At 43.1% G+C, this 24,488-nt stretch overlaps 1 protein-coding gene across 1 annotated transcript in view; it reads right to left on the bottom strand.

The window, feature by feature from the left end:
- Positions 1–816: 816 nt before the first annotated feature.
- LHCGR (luteinizing hormone/choriogonadotropin receptor) overlaps positions 817–24,488 on the bottom strand; it is a 55,992-nt gene continuing 32,320 nt past the window's right edge. Inside the window, exons 7-11 of the mRNA XM_037048999.1 lie at positions 16,182–16,250; positions 10,903–10,977; positions 9,372–9,557; positions 6,571–6,651; positions 817–2,172 (exon numbers count right to left, since the gene is read on the bottom strand). Of these exons, the coding sequence (XP_036904894.1) occupies positions 1,026–2,172; positions 6,571–6,651; positions 9,372–9,557; positions 10,903–10,977; positions 16,182–16,250 (1,558 nt within the window). The 3' untranslated portion in view covers positions 817–1,025. The remainder of the gene's footprint in view (positions 2,173–6,570; positions 6,652–9,371; positions 9,558–10,902; positions 10,978–16,181; positions 16,251–24,488) is intronic.

Genomic DNA, 24,488 nt, shown 5'->3' on the forward strand with positions numbered 1-24,488 from the left:
TCCTTTCCATCACTATTGGTTTCCTGTACATTTCCCTTCGTTTCAATTAGTTTAGCCTTCATTTGTTCCTCTAATTTGTGACTAAAATCAACCAATTCTGTGAGTATCCTGATCACCAGTGTTTTGAACTGTGCATCTGATAGGTTGGCTATTTCCTGGTCACTTAGAGTTATTGGCTCTGGGGCTTTGAGTTCTTCTTGAGCCATATTTTGGTCTGTTCCTACCTGTGATGTATGAGGGGCAGAGCCTTAGGTGTTCACCAGGGCGGGGCCACCCAGATCTCTGGGTTGTGATGCTGTATGTGGGGCGGGGTCAAAGAGGGGCAGTGGTGGTCCCCTCTGCTGCTTCCTGCTGCTGGGGCCTGTGTGGTCCATTTCACTGCTCGCTCCTTCACCTGGTTTATTGATCTGGCGGAATGGTTCGTTGTTGTCAGACATCGGGTACAGTTCAATTTTCTGTGGTTTGGTTGTGTTTTTGTTACTAAAACTTTGTTGTTTTTAAACTTGGTTGTGTAAGGAGGCATAGTGTTTCTACCTATGCCTCCATCTTGGCCGGAAGTTCTCTGTAACTTTCTAAATAAGTTTTCCTCCCAAGCAGAGGAAGGCAGAAGACACCTCAACCAGGATGAGTTATTTTAAATTCCAAATTTGTTACAGCCTAATATTTTTGTAAAATGCAATAAAAACTTGCTACAAAGGTGAAATGAGAAAAAAATCAAAGACGTAAAATGCCACCTATTTTTTAATACTGGAATAGAGTCAACAGACATTAAATTACCCTGTCAAAATTACTACAAAAGTTTCTAACACTCTTATTTTCTGTATCATATATCATATACCAATGACAAGTAGTTTGTGGACTGGTAATGGTCATGGACTATACTTTGAACTATGTCTAAGTCTTTCTTTGCCTAATATTCCTAAGAATAAATAACTTCCTAAAGCCAACTCTTTGTTAAAAGTGGTACAAATAATGCTTTACACATTTAGGTATAGAGTTCAATGATGTGGTTACTGATGGAACAGTTAACACTCTTTACAACAAGTTTCATCAACTGTATATTGACAGTGCAGTGTGGTCAGCTTCAGAGTGGACTGGGAAGGCTTATTTGATTCAGTGAAGCCATTTTTGCAGTTGGAGGTATAGGCTAAAAAATCCTTTTTTCTATGAAGTTCAGCCCGATGTTTACAGCAGCCAAATTTGCTCAGCAACAGAAAGAAATCCCTCCGGAATGCCTTTGTGAAAATTGCGTACAGAAATGGATTGGCGCAAGAATTGACAGGATAAAAAAGAACCAGTAAAACTTTAGAGTTGGTTACTGTGATAAGGGGTACTTTGAAGGCAGCTGAGATAGCAAAAAAAGAGATAGGTGCCATGCAGGTGAAATCGGTGAAGACAAGAACTGCCATTTTCTTAGCAATCTTTGTATCTTTGTTGGTAGCCATCAGCTCTGGGTTTTGAACGGCAAAGTAAATTTTAATATAGCAAGCACAAATGATGACGAAGGCCACCACATTGAGTATCAGAATGGCTAATATGTACACTTGGGAGAGAGTGGTTTCCACATCCATGGGGAGGCAGATGCTAACCTTCCTGTAATTGCTCACACCCACCAGGGGCAACATGGCAATTAGAGTAGCAAAGAGCCATCCTCCAAGCATCATCAGAATGGCGTGTCTTAATCGTAGCTTGTGGTCCAGCTGCACAGCATAGGTGATGGTGTGCCATCTTTCTAGTGTGATGACCGTGAGGGTGTAGACAGAAAGTTCACTTGAAAATACAGTGAAGAAGCCAGCAGCGCTGCACCCACTTCCTGTCTGCCAGTCTATGGCATGGTTATAGTACTGGCCTTTGGTTTGGAAATCAACTGAGGCAATGAGCAGCAGATAGAGCCCCATGCAAAAGTCTGCAAAGGAGAGATTGCACATGAGAAAACGGGGCACTGTCAGTTTATAACGACTGGTCAGGAGAACAGAGAGGACAGTCATGTTTCCCATGATGGCTAGGATATTAATCAGCCAAATCAAGACCCTAAGGAAGTCATAGCCCATAATATCTTCACAGGGATTAAAAGCATCTGGTTCAGGAGAACATCGGACTGTCTTGGGTGAGCAGATATCATGGTCATAATCCCAGCCTCTCAGTTCACTCTCAGCAAAGATGGCAGAATAACTGTAAGAAGAATATTTAGGCTCAATATAAACTTAAGGGATTTTCTATGATTCTGATTTTTAAAACAGAATTTAACAGTCATCCTTAGTGTTTTCTTAAAGCCTAAGAAACAAAAGGAAACAAAGCCACAATAGTCTGTCCTATATTTATTTGTTAAGTTACCCGAGAACTCTGAATTGATGTCGGAGTTTAAGAAGGGAATAAAAAAGCATTCAGACTTTTTAAATATATAGATTGTATACACTGATGCAAAGACTTAATGAAACTGCTAACAGAGGATGATTTTCTTTGGGAAACAAATTTAGAGATGACAAAGTATACTTGCTAAATCAAAGAGAAGCCTTTCTTGGCATTTTCTTAGTTATTTATCTCTTTCAGTTGCCACCCAAACTGCTGTGAAGCCGTTTGTGGTAGAACACAAATGGGGTTGGAAGGCTCACACTGTTGGATGTAGTCAGCTAGTGGTGCACTGGCTTGCACCTTGGTCCCTGCTAACTGAATAGCCCAGAGAGAAACAGAAACCAAGGAGTGGATGGCTAGAGCCCTAGACGCAGAGGAAGAATGTAGTCATGGACAGTAGGAAGAAATTGTGAAAACAGATACTTCTTAGTGGGTGTGCAAAGGAAATTCAGGGAGTGGATTGAAGAGGGACTCTATCCCGAGTAAAGAAACAGTCCCACCTCTGTCACGCCCTTCCTCCCAGCCCCCTTGCTACTGTTTGAGGTCAGGTGTTCATCTCTTAAGGGACAATCACATGTGTTTTTTTCCTGGCGTCTTTCCTCATTTTGCCATCCCAGTCCATCTGTACATTCCTCCTGGAATAGCCTTCCTTAATTACATCTCTGTGCCTCACATTCTTCATTTGTCACGTAAGGATAATAATCCTATCTTCCTGGCTAGGGTTCTGCTAAGGATCAAATGCATTAACACATGTAGAATGTTTAGAATAAATCCTGACATATTAAGTGCTCAGTGAATATTAGGGATTCTTGTAATTATCTTGCAAATGCCCTGTGCAACTAACTGTCCTTTTGGTTACATAAAGGGACGAGTGTCTCTCAGAATAAGTTATGAAACAGTAGAACTCTACTGTTTCATCCTATGTGCTGTTTCTCCTTCCCTTCCTCTCATCTTTCAGATGAATTCCTCCTTATCCTTAAAGAGAAGCTTCTCTTTCTTGATTTTACACCTTCAAGTAGTTTATTACCCCTTCTCTCTGCTATGGTTGTGCTTAGGTACCACTGTAATTGTTAAACCGTATTGTCATTATGTTGCATATGATACATATCCACCTTTAATATTTATTAGCTTCTTGAAACATGTAGCTTCTTAACATTAGCTTCTTAACACATGTAGCTTCTTGAAGGCAGGGGACTAGATTTTATTTATTTCTGAAACCTCAGTGCCTCACACAGTTTTGGCTCAGAATATCCATTCAATAAATGTTTGTGGAATGAACAAAGCTGAGTGATCCTGGCTCTGAGAGGAATTGCGAGGACACAAGGACAGTCACTGCATACAGTATGATGCATGTAGGCTCAACAGATTTTCTCTTTGCCCACAATCTGCTACTATAATCTTGGCTGCTAGAGATTATTGGGCATAATTTTTTTTGTTGGGATCATTACAATTATGTGTTTTACCTGACGGTTCCTCACACATTCAAAGAGTATTTTTCTCTACTTTCACAGCTTTAGCTTCCCATGTTCTATATAAGGAAGTATTTACTTAATTTAGTGAGTGGATGGAATGATGTATTTGAGCAATACAGTGACTGAAGGGAAAGAACACAGATTTAAAAAAAAAGAAACGAAATCCATGACCCAGGATTTCAAAAGGTGCTGGGAGTCTTAGAAACCGATTTGGAATGGTGGAGGGACTGCTGCTATGCACGGAAGACGGCAGCGGAACCTCACCCGTTCTGTTATTAAACATAAGGAGCACATTTGTTGGCCCTCACTTCATGCACATCCATCTAATTATCTATTTTTAATCTTTAAAGAGAGAGAGTGGTTCTACACAATGGAAGAAAATAGGTTATTTCTTCACATTAGAAAGGCCTTTAAGACCATCTCATTGAACCCTTCATTTTATTGGTAAGGAAACCAGAATTAAAGCAGGTGAGTGGCTTGTCTAAAATCCCTCGGGATTAGGTGCTAGTGGCATTGAGAGGTCCTCATACCCACAGTCCAGGGGCCTTTCCTCTGTTCACCATCTCCTCACCAGAGTTTGTCAAAGCATGGACCATTCCTATCAGAATCACCAGGGTGTTTGCAAAATACAGATTCCTGGCTTTACTTCAAATCCGGAGACAAACTTTCTAGGGATGGAGCCCAGGCATCTGCATTTTAAGCAAGCTTCCTGGATGATTCCTACAAAATAAAGCCTTTATTAAATCAAGTGAAAATTTCCACCTGTTGCTGCCTTAATTTTCCTTACTCCTTTCCCCCTATCGAAACTACTTCAGCTTCTAGAAGCACTAATTCAAAGTTCTAAAACTTCTGCCAGGATTTCTGAATAAATTTAGTATCAATAAGAGGTCAGGCAAATCCTTTCTCCCATTCCCCTGGTCCTTTGCCCTGTCTTTTCTTTTTGCATCACTGGGTATATATGTAGCAATTTTATCCTTGGTGATTTATCTTCAGGCCAAATACCCATCTGCTGCTACTTACGTTTGTGTCCTGGGATGGCTCCTGAGGGCAGCAGCATGCTTACTGACAAAACCCAGCCCGGAGCTGTGGTTAGTACTGAAGCCTTAGGCAGGGAATGTGAATGGACTCACAGAGGCTTAACAATATTGAGTCAGAGGAAGGAGAAGCAGTGGCACCACTGCTCCAGTCACTATGAACAAAGAAAGGAGAAAAGACTAGACAGAATTTTAGGGAAACAATGGGGCCAGCCCTTGCAGTGAGAATACCACGGTATCTTGGGGAGAGCAGGGAGGGCTTACTGGCTGGCTCTAGCTAGAATGTCTAAGTTCTAGAGACTCAGGAAGAGCAATCTGGTGGGAAGGGGTGGGAGGGGACTTATCATAAGAATGATTTTGTAGGAAGCACACTTTTTAAGTTAAATTATATATTTTAGGTAGTTTTGGGGATGCTAGAGATTAGGGGATTTGCTTTAAAGCAGTGTTAGCATACTTGAAGATTTTACACTCATTCGGGAAGGCTTGCAGTGGGGGCTAATGAGGGTTATTGAGAGGGAGCTAAAGTCTCCCCATCCCCCAAACCACCCCTTGGTGCTACCATGGATTGGACCCTGAAGTGGCGTTCTGTTGAGGTAAAAAGCCATACAACTGCGAAGGAGTGATGTGGAAGGAGACTGGTGGGAGGACTGATGGAGGAGGGGGAAGGGCAAGGAAAAGGGACACCGGAGGCCAGATGGGGACCAACCTGATTAAAAAGAAAAGAAGGATCCAGGATATAGTATTTTTTTTCAGCAACAGCTCTCATAGTTCTGAAAGCCAAATAATATTTCTGCTGTCCCTTAGAGATGAGGGAAAAAAGGCTCAGAAAAGGTAATTCTTGTCCAGGAATACCCAGCATTACAGGAACATTTCTGCCAAGGATTCCTGTCCAACTTTGAGGAGACAGGGAGCCCAGGGTCCTTCCATCACACTACCCAGCTGCCTTTGCGTAACTTGTGGATCCATAGGGGGAAAAGAAGAAAAGAGGGAATGGAGATTGGCAGGATTTCTTAGAAAGGCATCTGGTTTTGTAGCCTGAAGGACACATGGGGGAAATGATAAAATTTCTAAATCACAGTAAGTGGGACATGGGGACACGAGTTATTGTTTGAGGCACGCTTTTTTTTTTTTTTTTTTACATTTGAAGGTACATGAGATGCTGAGGCAGCCAGGAAAAATGTTAAAAATATCAGTCAGTAGAATGGTATCACAATTCCCATCCGGTGTATATTAGTGATAGCATTAAGGCTGAGTAATTGCAAGCTCCAGAACAGAGTGGTCAAGGTGGCCTAAGTCTCTTTAAAGGAAGTGACTCTTCTAGAAGCTGTGTTGCCATCAGTTAATCTTTGTGGGATGTTGACAATATGACTAGTGAAAATTCATACAAATGCAATTATCATTCAAAGAAGCCCTCAATGACATTAAAATACTTGCAAGTGTAACTTGAATTTCTGAGGAGAATTCAGTGTAATAGTAGAATGAACATGTAAGTACTTTGAAAGGTTTTTTTTTTCTTTAACAAGTTGAATGAGATACCTGATCAACTGGATGCCACTTGCAAAGAAAAGTTCTGACTTTAAAGCTATTAAAAATGCTTTGCAAACACTCTCCCCCCAACCAAGAAAAGAAAGAAAATTGTTGCCACTGATAATAATAAGGTGCACACAGAATGAGATAGGGCACCCTGAGATTCTTTGCATGCAAATACTTACAGCGTTTTATTGTTCGGTTTCCATGCTGTGCTTTCACATTGTTTGGGAAAGTTTTCAAAAATGGAAAATAAAAAATTCTGCCTGAAAGAGAAGAGGAGGGGAAAAAAAGCAGTTGAGCTTTTGGTCTTTAAACTAAATTTGATCATGTCTGTTTATGCTTTGTTCGTTCAAATTCTTTACCTATTATACCAACTTGGCGTTCTGTGCCATTGTCCTTACTGAAATGCTTCCTGGGGAGAGAGTACAGGTTTCTGAATTGTCGTTAGAGAGCTTCAAGCTTTGATAAAGAGCTTCTGAATGTTAAGTGGTTTGTGCAGGCTCTAGAGAGGAAAAACCTTAAATTTGTCGTATTGAATCACGGGTTTTTCACTGCTCATTAAAAGCCATCTTTATGGTATATTAGGGTTTGCTCCTCACCACTCTCCTCGCTCTCTTTGAATTGTAACCGGGAACCTCTTTTGTAGGGATTTGAAGATACTGGACCTGACATCATTATGTGAATTTTCTGTCTTTTTTCAGTTATGTGCAGAAATATATGTTTCATCTTTCCCTTTAAGCCTTTAGCCAATAGAAAGGGGGAAAATGCCAAGGAATTAAAAGCAGGTCTATACTTGTATTCCTAAAATGACACCAATGGGAGGAACAAAGAAAAGGCTGATGAAGAAATAGAAGGAAGGGGAGCAGGCTGTGAGAACCTCACCGTCGCCTAAGGAGTAGAGGAGAAATGAGGCAATCCGAACCAGGATAATATATATCCCCTATATTAACAAGACAGTTCCTTTTAGGAATGACTTTACACAGAAGCAGGAAAGTGGAGAATATATCAGAACTATTTGACCTGCTGGACTCACTTTAAAAAATCAATCGGCTTGTTATTTGGAGTGAGAATTACACATCCTGAAATTTGGATCAAATTGTGTGTGTGTGTGTGTGAGAGAGTGAGAGAGAGAGAGAGAGAGAGAGGGAGGGAGGGAGAAAGCAAGAGAGATGGTGTTTCTAATCTGACACTAAGAGATTCTGTGTGAACCAATCTACAGTTAACATGAAATGTGGTTGTTTATGTCCTTCAGATAATAGCATTGGATTCCGTCTACTCTGTCTTTTCTGAAATTTTAATCAGAGATAGCAAGGAGGTCTTTGGGGCCCTGTGCCCAGGCAGCTGTGAGCATTATCCAGACTTAGCAGCTGCAGGGCAGAGGGCTGATCAGGGATTGCACAAACGTCCCACTGGCCCAGCTTCAGGCTCTGCATCCTCAGTAGCATCCAAGGTTTCGAGCTTTAGGGGTATGGAAGGAATCAGTTAATCCCAATCAAGACAAACCCTGTGTGACTACATTCCCATTACACTTTGATACTGGTCCACAACTGCATAATCCACCGTCCCCCACCTCCGCTTTTTTTTATACCTAGAGACAGTCTCTCTCACCAGCTAGAATAAAAAGCCCCTGAACTACAGTTTTTGAAGGCCAATAATTTCAGAAGGGATGTGACCTCTTTGCTACAAAAATGGTGTAGCAAATACTATCTGTATAGAAACTATCTGATAGTTTCTAAATGGTGTAGAAACTATCTGTATTCTTCTGGTTGGTCTGTCACCAGCTTTGCTCACTTCCAACCCAGCCTACATCCTGCGGCCAGAGTGGTATTTTACAAAGGAAAATCTGAGGAATTTTGCTTTAAATTGTTCCGTGGCAGCCCGTGGCCTGGCACTCAGAGCTCAGCATGGCCCACCTCCCCCTAGCTTCCTCTCCTCGCTCACCTTCTTCCATGTACCCAGAAGTCTTCTGGCTCCAGTTTTTCTGGATCGCACTGTCTCTTGCCTTTGCGCCTTCACAGGAACTATTTTGCCTTTTTTGGCATGCTTTCCCCCACACCTGTCTAGCCCACCTGTTCTTCAAGGCTCAGCAGAAGTCACTTTCTCAGGAAGCCTTGCATAACCCCTGCTGCCGTTCAGAAACTCTTCCTCTGTGCCCCCAGAGAACTCCCAACCAACCAACCATGAAATGAAACAGTAAAATAGACAAGACAATTTCAGAACATACTACACGTAAAAAGTGAAGTATTGCTTTGTTTTATGTCAGTTACATATGTGATGTGAACTGGGTTACAGTGTAAAAAATGTATCTTTTACTATGCATCTCAGGGAAAAAGTGTAGAAGACAATGCTTGGAGGAAAGAATGAAACACTGTATACCCTGCCATTCCAATCTGGAATGAAATGGGTCCATTGAGTCAGTAAGATGCCCCTCACTGGACACAAACCAGCCAGGAGCGTCTGCCCCTTTTCTTCCCTAAACTGGGCCTCAGGGAGCGAGGATTGTGTCTGAAACAGAAGATGGTCTGATGCTGCAAGAGAAATAGCCTAAACAAAAAAAAAACCCTGTCTCTAGTTTTTTTGGGGGGGTCTATTTTTAAGTGAAGATTTAGACATTAGGTAAAATTTACCCTCTTGAGGTCACTTTCTCACCTCTTTAGGAATGATGTTGTCCGTTAAGCAGTAGAGCTAATTGATCTCCGAGATACCAGTTTTGTATTCATTTTGCACTGCTATCATAGCCTAATAATTTGAGGCTATAATTCAGTTAGCTCAAGATAGGGTACAAAGGTCTAGCTCAGGGTAAGTTGACTATTTGAAATCGGTTTTCAGGGGGGAGCCAGGATGTTTCATTTGCTTCCTGTCTATCTGAAAGGGGTCTAGGAGGCAGGGAGTGGAAAGGCGGGGAGCTGTCGGCCAGCTGACTGTTTTGATGTCTGAGTTTCTGCCACAGCTCGGCAGGCTTTTCCTTTTGTTTTTTACTTACTCTTTTGCTGGCAAGTTTCTAAAAGCACAGCAGTGGCTGGGGTAAGTCAATATGGCATCCTGGAGATTGGTAAATTTTTCTCTTGATGGCAATTTTTTTAGATAATAGGATGATGTGGCAATTAGCTTCTGGATGGACTCCAGCCCATAGCTAGGTAGGGTCTGCAGTTTGGTGGAAGAAATATCCCTGAAAAATAAAAGGGAGAGAGGCTTTTTATTTACTTATTTCATACATTTATTTGATTCATAGAGTGAAATTCCCCTCTGAACAATTCTGGTTCTGAGGAATCTTTTCTCCATCTTGCCTTCCCCAAATTTTGCATTTTAGTTACCACTGTCATTAAGATTGAAATTCAAAAGAGCGAGGCTGTGTTTTTTTTCTTATATGCGCCCCATTATTCCTTTCAAGGTTGAGTATAACTCCTTGTAGCTGCCATACACTCGTTAGCATTTCTCTCTCCTCTCCTGGTTCCTTTCTCCCTCTCCCTCTCTCCACTTAGCAGAAGTGAAATAACTACCTGCTTTGTGAGACAGCAGGTACATGCAGTGACATCAGCTTTTGTGCTCTACCCCAGGGGGAATACTCAGGGCCTCAGATACCTTGTCTTTGATTGATCAAGCCCTGCAGGGTAGGTTTCCATGAAGCACAGGCTGGTTATATTACTAAGAGCTGCTGCACGATGTTAGTCATTGTCTGCTTGAGAAACAGAATGCACATTCTGTAAAGGCAAACCAGATTCAGCAGTCCAAAGTGAGTGAACTTGGACATGCAGGCAGAACTGTGTGGAAAGCTCAGGTTTTGTAAACAAAGCCTTGAACTCCTTGGTTTTTCTGGACTTGAGGCCATGTCCAAGAAAACTCCAAACAAGTTAATTGTGTGGGGGAAGAGCCGTCAGTGGAAATTCAAAAATTCTGCCCCTCTTCTAAGTGGCTGCTGCTGTTGCCCCACGAATCCCCTCCCAAGCATCACAGCTGCCTCCCCCGCACACGAGGCGGCCCTTCACAGTTAGTGTTACGGGTTGAATTGAGTCTTCCTGGATCCATATGTTGAAGTCTCAAACCCCAGGACCTCGGAATGTGACATTATTTGGAAATAGGGTCTTTATAGAGGTAATCAAGTTAAAATGAGTTCATTAGGATGGGCCCTAACCCAGTATGACTGGTATCCTTATAAAAAAGAGGAAAATTGGGGGTGCACACATACACACAGAGTGCCGTGTAGAGATTGGAATTATTCTGCCACAACCAGAAGTAAGAGGAGAGTCTGGGGACAGACCCTTCCCTCATGGCCCTCAGTACGAACCAACCTTGCTGACACCTTGATTTCAGACTTCCAGCCTCCAGAACTGAGAGACAATTGATTTCTGTTGTTTAAGACACCCAGCTGTGGGACTTGGTTATAGCAGCCCTAGAGGCTGATGCCCCACAATACAGGCTGGGGGCGATGTGGCTGGATACCCTAAGCAGGCCGGTTGGGGTACACTGGGCCGTGTGCCCTGGGTGGGGAGAGGAGGCAGCAGTACTGTACTCACAAGATGGCAGGCCCTGTGGCCCCCTGGAAGGCTCCATTGTGTATCTTCTTCAGGTGGGCATTTCCCTTCAGGTCCCTGTGGGGAAGGACAGTGTGATCTTAGTAGAGTTTGCACCTCCTGTGCAACCGGTCATAGCTGTGTGCACTTAGGTTTGGACCAGCCTGTGTGTGGTGCTCAGGCTTAGCGTGAGGTGGGACTGTAAGTAAAGTGGAAAAAGACATGCTAGTGCTTGGCGAAGTTGTGAAAGGGTGAGTGTGTGTTTGGCCCCACCTTTCCTCTGTGACACCCCCTACTCGATGGAACCCTTTGTCCTACAACTGAAAGTTCTCACTGGTGCTGTCCAGGAGTATGGACCATTACTATCGGACAGCTGGGTGATGATGAAAATGCTGCTCCAGTGTTCAAGGCTGAAGGGTTGACGTGCAGCCTGCCCGGTGTCAAGGCTCTCAGCTGTCCTGACCTTGAGGTCTCAGAATTTACTAGTGATATACTGAGGTTTGCAAATACTGTACTTAAAAAAGTAGGGTTCACTCAAAGTTATTCCTTTCATCATGCTAATTGCACTTTTTTTTTCAAATATGCATTGCTATGTGGGTGAGAAAGGGGAGAAAGTACAGGCTGTGCAGAAAATTGTCCCATAACCTGAGTGCCCTGCTGTTATCTGCTGTGTGTGTGATTATCACCAGCCGTGCATGTTATGGAAACAAAAGGGTTTAGGGCCATGGCTCTTAAGCCTGTGGCAGAAGCCCAAAGCTGCTAAGACAGGGGCTACCTGGGGGCTTCTGTTCCTTTTGACTCAACAGCTCAAGGTGAACTACTCAGGAACAGCGCAGGCCGGCCCTGCAGAATTGCCTCCTGCCTGGGTCCAGATGCTGGCATCTCCAAACAGGTTCTCTATGTGGACAGGGGAGCTGGGAGAGGAGTCCCTGGGTACAGACTTGCCAGTTTTCTCTTCAACACTTTCTTTTTACAAGAGAAGGGTGGTGACTCAAAGAGCATTCCAGAAACTGTGGACACTGGGCATGGTACACATCCATTGTTGGTGTGATTTTGAGCATGGCAACGTGATTCTTCTGCATCATGTTACAGCATTATGGACGCACCGAGACCCAGGGCCCTTCCCCTGCAGGGTGCCTAGGTACTTACTGGGCTCATCTAGTGGCATGACCTCTTCTCCAGCATCTCTCTGCGTGTCTCCATAGCACACCTGCCAGTTAACAGCTGCACACGCCCCTGCATCCCCCTCCCTGGGTAACTCCTCCACATGCTTCTACTCAGCGTTCTCCTTGGAATCCCTCAGCCCTTTAATCAGAACACACCTGTCAGTCCCACATTGTCTCATCCTCTGGGTATATTTCCATTTTCAAAAAGATGAGGTTGTCAGAGATAATTGCTGTTTAAAATCTAAATCAAAAGAATTTTTTCTTCCCGAGCTTCCATGGCTCTTGTTCCTGATTTGGTTTGTTTCAATTATGTTCAGTGATGGTCACAAATCATTGAAACTGGGCTCCGTGAACAGATAATCCTCATGTCAGCCAGGTCAAATTAATTTTTCAAGTTTCATGACAGCATTTTGCATGTTATATTAAAACCTTGGATCTTTCTGTATACTGATGACTCTGCATTATGCAATTTGGCAAAAAATGAATCAGATTTGTCTGCCACATTTTTTCTGGGTGTCACTTTTGGGAACCTTCCCAGGTGACATGGTCCTCTGGGGGTAAGCAGCACAGGCAGGATGACCTTTTGAAGCACCGAGGAAGAACCACCAGGTGCCACCCAAAGCTTTCCTCACCGGGGTGCTCTGGGAAGGATGGGAACTGACTCCCAGACCCCAGGAGGTGTCTGAGGGCAACTTCTAGTGCTGCCCCCCCCACCCTGTCCTGCCGTAGTAACTAGTGTGTTTGAGAACTTGGCAGAGCTTTGGCGTCATTGTTCTGAGCAACTTCGAACAGGATTTTTTATGAAGGTGTCAGGCACTGGGCTGAATGTAGATTTTGAAAATTTTGCATGACAGTTTTGAAAACTCCTCTTCCTTCTGTGCGTATATCCTTCAACAGATCTTCTTGTCTTTAGCAGACAACTCGGACTCCTTCCCATGGCCTCTCTGTTCTGCATGACGTGCTCCCTCTCCATTTCCAGGTCCATCTCACACCAGCCTTCCCCTTGCTGGTGGCCTCCAGCACACTGGCCTCCTCTTAATTCCTGGAGCTTGTAAAGTTCTTCCCCCACCCCCAACTCAGGACCTTTGCCCACGCTGTTGCTTCTTTCTGGAACACACTTCTCTTTGTTATTGCCACGGTGGACTCCTTGTCATGTTTTAGGCTCAGCCTAAATATCATATTCTTGTTGGGGCTATGACCTAGTCCCAGTCAGTCAGTCAGTCATCCTGACCTACAGTCAGTCATCCCTCTGTACTCTCACAGGTCACAGTGATGAGTTTTCTTCCTTGTATACAGGGTCTGGCAGAAGTAACGCCATTGAGTGTGGTTGGTAGGGTACATGAATGTACTGCATGAGATGGACAGCAGTTTGAACATGTCACCTGAAATGCCATATGGTGTGCTTGAGTATGGAATTGTTATGTTACAGAATGACATGCTTGTGATTTTGTAATAAAAGATTTGGTATAGATGACCAGCTCATAGAAAGGGGTGTTATTTGTGCTGGACCCTGTGCTTAATTTACTTTTTGTCTGTGTTTTATGCCAGAACAGAAACTTCATGAGGGCAGGGGCTGTCTCTACTCTACCGTTGCGACCCAGCCCTTAATACAGTGCCTGATCAATTGGTGATGCTTAATGTAAAACGTACTGACTGAGTAGATGAGTGAAATTGACTTGTGCTCTTGGTTTCCACGTTCTCCCAATGAAGGGTGGAGGACACAGAATCTTGCCTAATTGTACTTTTTGAGGCCCACGCCCATTCTGGTTTCTCTGAAGCAGCTGAGACACTGCTGGCCCAGGCCCTTCCGCCTGCAGTCCTGTCTCCCTGACCTCCCAAAGGGTGCACTCTGCTGGTTTTCCTTCCGCCTGTTTGCTTCTGCTTGGCTTCTCTTCCCCAAGTCTTGTTTTCCCTCAATTTCATAGTCAGTCCTCTGATTCCCCTCCCCTCCTTGTCCAGGTGACCTCAGTCACAAAGGACTTCAGCTGCCCCTCTATTCAGATAACGCTGGTGTCTGTGCCTCTAGCTCTGAACTGCCCTTTCCAATCCTCTGTCCTTCCTGCTGAAAGATGACTCTTCTCTAAGCACCTCTCTCACACTTGCCTTCCCAGAACTTCTCATTGTCTACAGAAGAGAGTCCAAATTTTTTATTCTGGCACCTAAGGCACTTCTTGCTTTTTCCCTGTCCTGTAACTAGAACTTTCTAGAAGGTACCGTTTGCTGGTCCATAAACGTATCTCATGCTTCCTCCCTGGGACATTCTTTCCGTTGTTCTCTGCCCAGAGTGCATTGTCCTTCTGTCTTTGCGTGGCTAAGTCAGGCCCAGCTCCAGACCTGCCGTCCTCACGAGGCTTTCTCCAATTTTCTTCATCTTGTCTTCTATTTTGGTTACTCCTTGGTGTACAGTTTACACACCATTTAGAGATGGTTCTTCCTAGGCTGAAAGCTCCTGTGGGCCAAACACCAGGGTTTATTCATGTTCGTTTTCTCTCAAAATACAGCATGGTCCTTTAGACACAGCTGTTGCTTGGCAGACACTTGTTGAGTGAATAATGCAATGAGGCATCGGAGAGTACTGTGCCAAGGGAGGATATGCCTCTGACTTAAATTTGTCAAAAACAGATTCAGTTGGCTAGAGCAAACCCTTCATTAAATTCAAGTCAACAGGAAAATGACAGAAAATTTACTCCATGATAGGAAGGACAACTTTTAAAAAGCCACTATTTCTAGAGTGCTTAGAATGTGCCAGACCTATACTAAAAGCATAGAAGTATAACATTATTTAATTATTATTTATTCATTCATAGTTGATTGACAATGTAATGTAGCAAGTAATAAATGAGCACCCACTCTGTGCCAGGTGCTGTATTAAGTAGAGAGGATGCAAAAATAGAGCTTTTCATTTTTGGAGGGATAGCCTCAAAACAAGCCTATTAGTGTCTCTATTTTATGAATGAGAACACTGTGGCTTAGGTGATGTAGCTTTTCCAAGATAGCTGGTAAATAGTGAGATTAGAGATCTGTTCTCTTAGCCACCAAACTATATAGCATGGTATCAATATAATAGGGCCTTTGATTAATATCTATAGTTAAAATAAATATATAGTATGAGAGTATTATATAGACTTGTGCTCTGCAACCTCAGACTGGCAACATCAGCATCTTCTGGGAGCTTGTTAAAATCTCTGTCCTAGGCCCATTGAATCAAAGTCTCTGAGGGTGGGGTTGGGGAATCTGTTTTAACAGTTCATGTCATCCTTATGTGTGTTAAAATTTGAGATACACTGGTGTAGACCATAGTTTATATGATCTATTTATGATAAAGGCCTTTTCACTTATTTTCCTTAATTTTGACTTTAGTTGAGGTTTTCATGTGCTCTTAGTTTTTATTATAGAGAGCGGTACTGTGACCGCCACTTCACCTTGCACCTGTTAGGGTTCAAACAGCCCTCGCCCGGCATGCTTTGTGAATAAACCACTCTTGTACAAAAGGAGCCGTACAAATAGGGAGGTTGAGAACAATGAAGGAACCAGTTGGTTGGGATGCTCCCCTTGATTTAAACGCTGTTGACACTGGGGACTCGAGTAGGGTGTGGTGAAAATTCAAGGTTCCTTCACTCCGTGGAAAGTAAGCAACCTATTTCCTGCTCCTTCTGTCCGCTTCCCCCACCCACCGCCACCACTCAGGCATCAGGGAGATGGGACCCTGAGTTGGTCTGTTGTGGCTGAGTAGCTGCTCAATGGTGTTACCCAATTTCTCTGCAGTGGGGCCCATGGGAAGAATTCCTTTGCTAAAATCATGCTGCCTCTAATGCTCTCTCCACCTGAGCAAGGGGCCTAGAGAGGGAGACTGTGAGATGGTGGAGCCTAAAGTAGGGTGTCAAGTATTTCAGCAAACTGTCAACTGCAGTGCATCCAGGCTGCATCTGTCTTTGAAATCTGGGTGCTCTGGTATCTTCGGCTGGCCAGTTGCCTAGTAACATGCATGAAACATGGAGGACTAGCTACCTGAAAGTTTATTTTTGTCCCGAGTTTGTTGCTGAAAACTGAATGTAATCTGGTAGCCAGAGTAGTATTTCGTCTGTATTCATGAGCCGGGGAAATAAGCATACTCACAGGGCAATCAGTGTTGTCCCATTGAACGCATGACTTTGTATTTCTTCAAATCCGTTTTCATATAGTTTGCTGAAGAGGGAAGAGAGAGGGTTTAGGATGAAAAGGAACAGTTTGGAATTACACATTCTTCCTCGTGTGACATTTATTACTAAGATAATTGCTGGCATTCCTAATGTCTATCTCTGTTTCTCCAACATTTTAGATTCTAAATGTTAGAATCTGATAAAATAAAGCTATTCTTTTTGCTGCAGTTTTCCTCCATCTCCACCAACTTTAAGTGTTTGTTAAGTATCGGATACTTAACCAGCCATTCTACATATACTTTATGATTTAATCTTCATCACCATTTCCTTATTGTCCTAATAAGAAACTCAAGCCTCACTGTTCTTGTGTAGCTTGCTTGAGGTCAGACGAAGCAGGGGCAGAGCTGGGATTTGAAGCCAGAGCTGACCAACAAGTCTTGTCTCTGGTTGTGCAGGCCTGTGGGCATTTGGGTGGTCTAGGATGCGGAAAGCTGAGGGCAGAGGAAGGAAGGCTCTCGTGCGGAGTTACCTATCCTTTTTCTTGAATGAGGATGTGGCTTTGGTGATGTCATATCTGGCTTCACAACCAAGAAGATTTCAATATCTGCAAACAGTTCTTTAAGACCCATTAGTGGATAATGAAATCAATGTAGTTGGGTGCAATCAGCATTTAAAAAATAAAATAGAAGTGATTAGAACAGAATGGAAAATATTAGTGTATTAGAACAGAATGGAAAATATTAGTGTATTACATGTAATTAAGGCAGTACTGTTTATGAATTTTGCCATAATTTTTGCATGTTATATACACATAAGTATATACACATATGTATATACACATACACATGTACATGTACATACATGTCTGCCCAGAATAAGGCATTGGAGGCTTCATAGAACACAGATGCTGGGAAATGTTAGAGCCAGAAAGGACTTTGGAGAGAATTAAGTGGCACCCCTTCATTTTGCAAAGAAGGAAATAGGATCAGAGAGTAAAGTGACTTGTCTAAAGCCAACAGGTGGCAAAAGTGGGACCAGGGCACACTTTGTCTGTAGTTACTTCTCGCTCATCAGTTTTGCTGGTTGTTTTTACTTTTCTTCCCTGAGATGACCCCCTCTCCTTCTTCCTGCAAGGCTGTGTTTGATTCACAGTGTAACCTTTCCTGGCTGCCCCATTTAAACTACCGTCCTCCTCTCCCCCAGCATCTCGGCATTCCCTGTCCCCCTTTTCTGATTTTTTCTCTGTTGCTTTAGCATCGTCTGACCTGTGACTGTATTATACTGTTCACTGTCTACCTCCTCCAGCAGAATGTGAACTGTTCTGTTCGTTGCAGAATCCTCTGCATCTAGAACAGTGGCTGGCACCTGGGATGATGTCAATCAGTATATGTTAAATGAATTGGATGAATAAGCAAGTATATGGAAGGTAAATTGCTTACTATAAATTATAGTCAAATGTGTTTGAAAGCCACAGTCTTACATAGAAATATTTCTGTAAGTTCTTCATGAACAATGATGTAAGACTCAAGTGAGAAAGGGCTGTGGTAAAATGATTTAACTCCTGTGTCTGGCAGGACCCTAGCTTCCCTTCCCGAGGTGCTGACAGCTGAATGACCATGTCAGGGACAGTTTGGGGAATGTGACTTGTGACACAGTTCAGGTGCATTCTGCACCCACTCTCACTCTATGTGGCTGTTATCTGGCAGGTTTCCCTAATTTTTGTTTAATAAAACAACCGTGGAATTTTGTCTCGGTACATGTGTATGTGTGTAGGGTACGTGTATGTAATACGTATGTACTTTTTTGTATTTGTGGTTTCTTTCCATCAACCCACAGCACACCTGAGACAAACCAGCATATAAATAAATAGAAGTGGGACTCAGGTTGAAGCATGATATTTGAACACTGAAATTCAGAAAACACAGAGGTTGTGAAATACTTTGTAAAGTCTCCTTATTAGACTGAGTTCAAAGAGGGCAAGGGAATATATTTAATTCATCCCATGAAACCCTCAGGCCTCTCATAATGCCCGTTGCCTCTCAGGAGCTCTGCTGTCAGGCAGAGTAGAGCAGGAGTCGAGTTCAGCCACAGGAGCAAGAACCTTTCCCGGCTGTACCCTGCTCTCGTGTGCTTTGTTCTGGGAGTCTTCTGAATTTAAGCTTCACTTGCCAGCTCTTCACTATATTCTGTAGTTGATTACTGGATGCCATTTTTTTCAATAATTTTCCTTCTCCATTTGTATTGTACGATCCGAGGGGATACATAATTGGTTTATATTTGCTGTCTTGTATAATTACAAACAACCTTCTGGCGTCCTTAGCACTCAGTTGCATGGGAATTGTGTTTTTCATTTTATACTTAGAATATTATTCTTTGGCAGTATCTTGTCATTTATAGCAATCTCTATTCAATAACAGAATCATACCCATCTTTTCTCTGAACCTCTTTGAGACTGGATTTCTTAGAGTCTAGGCTGGGATTCATCAAAGCATTCTCCTCCATCTACTGAATCAGAGTCACCTGGATGCTTGCCAAAAATGCAGACTCAGACCTACTGGCCAGGGGCACCGCAGACCAACAGAATCACACTCTGGTAGTGGTGTCAGGGAACATGTGCTCTTATAGCAAGCTCTCCCAGTAAGCCTTGGGTATGCCGCTTTGGGACTCCTTGCCCTAGAGAATGTCATAGGCTGATGCAGTTCTCATCATTTCCTTGTGCACACCAGGTAGTCTGTTGGCCAGAACTGAGTCGAGTCTAGTCCCCTTATTGGTTTCTTTGCCTTGCAAGTGAGAAAGCTGTGTGTGTGGTGGATCAAGAAAAAGTAGCCCCTACTTTGAACAAAAAGCAAATGTTCCACCAGTTGTCTGGATGCCATTTCCTACCACTGCTAGGTGCTGCCCTGATGATCCTAGTTTTGATACATATTAGGATTTTGTACTTTTTTGTGGGGCTTACAATGTTCTTAGTACCACCTCAAAGTTAAGTCTACAAGCCCAGAGCCCAGCTGCCTGGGCTTACATCCCAGTCTGCAAGCTTATGAGCTGAATTTGCTTTGGGAAAGTTACTTAACCGCTCTGTGCCTCAATTTCCTAATCTGAAAATAGGGGTGATAATACTAGTATTGACCTCAAAGGTTATTGTGAGGATTAAAATAGTAAACATGTTAAACACTTTAGAAACAGGTTCTGGAACACAGTAAATATGTAATATGTTGCTCCTATTACTCATATATTTGGCAGTGGCCTCCAGCTTCCTGACCAGAACTGGGGTAAACAGTCTCCCTTTCCATGCTCTGGACAGAATTTTCACAAAATGCAGCCACCTGTTTAAAGGAACTCCACAGGGGTAAGGCCTTTCTGTTCCCAGGTGGGGCAGGTCGGTTCAGTGGCTGGGGCTGCCCCAAATGTAGTCGCTCTCTGAAAGCCCTCAGCCACCTTCAGTCTGGGTTGGCATCATTGACATTTTTGCATTTGGACATTTTTCATATCTTTTTTTAATAGCTTGTGCCAATTTTCCAAAGAATATGGCTCATTGTTTCCTTTCCAGCTGCTGCTCTGCATCTCCGGTTTTACCAGACTCACACAATAGGATGCACTGCATTGTTTTGATGAGAAGACTGGCTTCCTTAGTCCAGAGAAATCACAAATGCAAGTGGGATACCCTGTGTTGTCAGGCCTGCACAGAGCTTTATGCCCTTTAAAACATCTGGAGAGTCACTTCAGATAACTTTTTCCCCCAAACCTCATGGTGTTGGAAGGGCCTCCTTTGCCTTGAGGATGCTGTCGCAGGCACAGAAATGAATTTCCCCCTCCTCTCCTCTATTATAATAGTTGCACTTTACTTTAAAGCATTGTCTGTGTTCTCTATTCAAACGTCAGTAACTGTGATTCAAACGGAGAGAATGGCACCTTTTTATTCAAAATAAGATTCAGACTTTAGAACTTAACCACAGATGATACTTTTATTCTGAATACTGCCTTATAAAAACTCCAAATATTCATGGGGCTCTGAAAGCATTTCTGGGGTGATATGAATGTTCTGCCATAGTTCTCTCTTGGATCATGTAGTCACCTAGTTTTGGGTGATTTCAAAGAAGAAAGCTTAACTTATGTTTACAGAGCCTCAGGGTCTCAGAGTGGCCCCCATTTTTGAAGGGCAAAGCATACTATTTTAGACTAGATGCCCCATGGTGATATATCTATAAGCAAATTTTAATCAAACAACTACACAAACGTGATCTCAAAGAAGAGGGCTCCTAAATTCACCACTGTCTTCTTCATGTGGTACTTGGCTAAAGTCCCTTTATATTTGAATAATTCCTCATACATAAAAACATTTCTCTAGTGGATGCCCTGGCAGTGGTTTGGTGGGTAATTGTCACCGGTCACTACTGTCTGCTGCCAGGATACTAGTTCTGAATGTTCATCAGAACTCCCCTCTTTCTGTGGGGTTTGCCGCCTCTATGGCAGGAGATCTCTCTCCGTGATTTGGCCGTGCCTCCTGCCTTTCAGCAGCACTTAAACACTTGTGTTTCCTTCCACCTCGGCCAAGTCCATGTCAACTTAGATGACTTTATCATAGCAATGATAAAAAGATGACAGATAGTCAAGAAATGCTGACAACAATGGATTATAATACGTTGAATAAAAAATTTTAAAATCCACATTCCATATTTAAAAAGAAAGCAAAAGAGAGAGTGAGAGATAAAAGGAAGGAAAAAGAAACCTCTTTTTTACAGAAGCATGCCGGCTTATAAATGTGTTGGAATGGTAGACTTTAAAATGACCATTTTGTCATTCTATAGCCAGTAGCTGAATAATCAATAGATGCTGAAACCATTGACCGAAAGGTCTGTAGCCATGGCATGGTCACACAAACTCAAACAGTGCCACCATGGTTTACTTAGTACTGACAAGGGGAAAGGTGCACCCTTATGACTGGGGGCTTGTCAGTCATTAACACCTTAACCAATGGCGAAGGGGTGGCACCATGGGACGTGATGTGCCTCCTGGTTTGATGCAGTGGGAGACGCATAACATCTTTGTTGTGTTCTTGCAGAGATGTTGACCTGAATCTAGTTATGACAATGTAGTCAGATGAGGCCAGACAGTTGGCCTGGGCCCCCTCAAAGGATTCAGTGTCATATGGAACAGAAGAAGGCAGGGGCGTAGTTCTTGGGGGTAGGCTGGGAGGTAAGGTTGGGAGGACTAGGGACATAACAGTGAAAATGCAATAAATAAACTTTGATTAGACTCTGAATTAAAAAATATATATATAAAAGACATTTTCATTTTAATATGGACTGTGGGTTGGATAACACCATTAAATTCATGTTGATTTTCTTAAGTGTAATGGCGCTGTAGTTATGTAGGATATCCCTGTTTTGGGGAGAGACACGCTGAAGTATTTAGGTATGTGGTGTCATGATGTCCACAAACTTCTTTGGATGGTTCGGCAGAAGGGAAATGTGTTGTATGTAGTGACACATACAAAAATGGAGTAGGTTTGGCAAGCTGTTAATAGTAGGTGAATCTAGGTAAGGTACATAGAGAGGTTTATAGTACTGTCCTTTCCATTTGTCAGTGGGAAGACATGGAGAGTGACTCCAATTATCAGTTAAATTTTTCAAAATAAAAATAATTTGGATTGAGATGATGCGACGCAGTGTTTCCAAGGTGGTCTAAAACAACCCGGCTTGCTGCATGCTAGCTTCTAAGTGTGATGGTGCAGTGTAGACATGGAAGGTGGCTGGATTTACACAAGGAGGCATTAACAATCCCGTTGGACAGACAGAAACAGAGGCATGAGGTGGCAGGACTTGACCATGGCTGGTTGCACCCAGAGTCAGGACTAGAACCCAGGCTTTCGATGGCAGTGCCAGGCACTTTCTCTACTGTGGCTTGTCACAGGTGCAGCCTGAAACCTTGTCATCGTCACTAGTCAGCCTTTCTCTAGAGGGTTTTAGAGAATTTGTTGCTGTGACCTTTCCTTCTCCTTGTGGAGTTTAGACATGAATCAAGGTTATCAGCTTTTTGAGATTGGTATGACCAGTGATCTAGAATATTTTAAAGGTTGTGCAGCCAAATCCTGCTTACCCAGGAGGGCATTTCAAAGTGACCCCTGGAGGAGATTCAGTGAAAAGCCAATGGCTAGAAAGGGACATCAGAGTGTAATGGGTAGTTTTAGCACTAGCCCCACTCAGCGTCTCCAGCACCCAGTGAAGTGTTTTGTTTTCATTCAATAAGCTCACAGTTGGTGCAGATTTGGGTTGGGGGAGAGCAAGAAGGGTTCCACAAAAACCAAAATCTTCAAAACTACTACTCATGAAGAGACAAGGCTTGCTTTCATTGTTTTCTAATTAGGGAGTAGAACTTCATAGGTGAGAAAATCAGGCTTTCCTCTCTAAGTGTAATAACCCTATTCAGGGGGTGCCCCACATAACTCTTTGCTTACAGAAGGGCCCATTCAGCTGAGAGCAAGTGCCAAGCAAAACCGGACCTCTCCCCTCGCAGATGTGGGCTTGAGCATGAGGAGGGGATGGAGCACAATGCCCCCATGGGCTCTTCGGGGGAGAAGGATGCACAGCCCTCATTAACTTCAGAGGTGGGGCAATTACACCCTGCCAGTAGGCACTATTGGTCTTAAAATCATTACTAACATAAATTAATAGTCCCCAAATAAAACTACTATGTAGCTGTTGTGTATACATGCTGAAGTGATGTGTGAAAAGGAATCTTTGGTGGTTCTGTGAGTTTGGTGGGGTGGCCCAGTCTTGTGAGCTCATCAGTAAGAAAATAACAGTCCATGGGGATATTCCTCCGAGTGTTCTGGCCTTTCATTCCTATTGCACTCCACTCCCATCATTCTACACATGTCTAGGAGGAGTACCTGTTAGTTCCAGATTATTTTTAGGTCAAAATCAAAGGAAGTCATGGTTATCTGTGATCTTTGAGTAAAGGCTACTCTATTGGGTGGTTTCTTCTTAATACTTTAAAAAAAATTTATTTGTTTTTAGAAAGAGGGGAAGGGAGGAAGGGAAATACTAATATGTGGTTGCTTCTTACACACCCCCTACTGGGGACCTGGCCCGCAACCCAGGCGTGTGCCCTGACTGGGAATTGAACCAGCAATCCTTTGCTTTGTAGGTTGGCCCAATCCACTGGGCCACACCAGCCAGGTCTTTTTACTACTTTTATTCGGTTGCTTCTAAGCCTTTTAACCCCTTATCCCAGCATTCAAGACCCTCTGTAATCCAACTCCTTTCTACTCCTTTTTATGTAAAGATATTTATCTAATGTATTTCCCATTCCTTAAGCAGGGTGTTCACTCCCGATGAGTGCGGCTCATCCCGTTCTCCTCCTCCCACAGCCATGCTTTTGCTCATGCTGTCGTCCCCTCACTTGGATTATTTAACCTCTCAGTGCCTTGGTTTCCTCATCTAAAAATTTGAGTGATAGTCCCTACTTCAAAGGGTTGCTATGAGACTTAAATGAGTTTTTAAAAATACTTAAAAACAGTGCAGGCATTTAATAAATGCTATGTAAATACTACCAATGTTGCTGGGTCTCTGAGGTCTGACTCAGATCTCAGCTCTACCCTGCAGCCTCCTCTGATTTCTGCAGCCTAAGAGGACTTCTCCAAGATTTCTTATTTCTGTGTACCACACACTCTCATGGTGAATATCTAATGGCTTATATTATTCTTTAATTATTTCATTTTCCCCCATTGAGATGATGAGCTACTCGAGGATAAGGATCTTATATGTCTTAGGTGTTCTCAATAAAGACATTGGGAAGACATGCAATCCTAACACAGGCAGTACTCCTCCACTCAGTGTGTGTTCTGTAAACACCCCTCTTCTGACAGGAGGCATGATGGAGGTGAGTAGCTGCAGATCCACATGTAACAATGAGTCAGAAACACTGTAAGCCCTGTGGTGTGTGAGGGAAGTGGGGGGGGGGGGTTGCAGAAAGACTGTGGAGAAGTTCCTCCAGGACCTGCAGTCACCTTCCAGGTATTCAAGTAAGAATTTTACTTACTTTGAAACTTTTTTGTTTTCTGCTCTGTATTCTTTTGGTTGAAACACTGAGCCAGGGCCATAACTTTGTAACGTAACAATTATATGTGTTGGATTATGCCTACACAAAGTAAAAGTGCTGTACAACCGCAGTATACCACTGATACCAATTTTTAGAATCCACTGATATAAAAAATGGCCCCTGACACTGTCTGTCCTCTTGCTTCACAATTATTTCATTTCAGGGTCATCCAATTCTCTCTCTC

This window comes from Sturnira hondurensis, unplaced genomic scaffold, assembly GCF_014824575.4.
Source record: "Sturnira hondurensis isolate 20B ecotype Veracruz unplaced genomic scaffold, ASM1482457v3 Scaffold0006413, whole genome shotgun sequence".
In the NCBI taxonomy this organism is placed as follows: Eukaryota; Metazoa; Chordata; class Mammalia; order Chiroptera; family Phyllostomidae; genus Sturnira; species Sturnira hondurensis.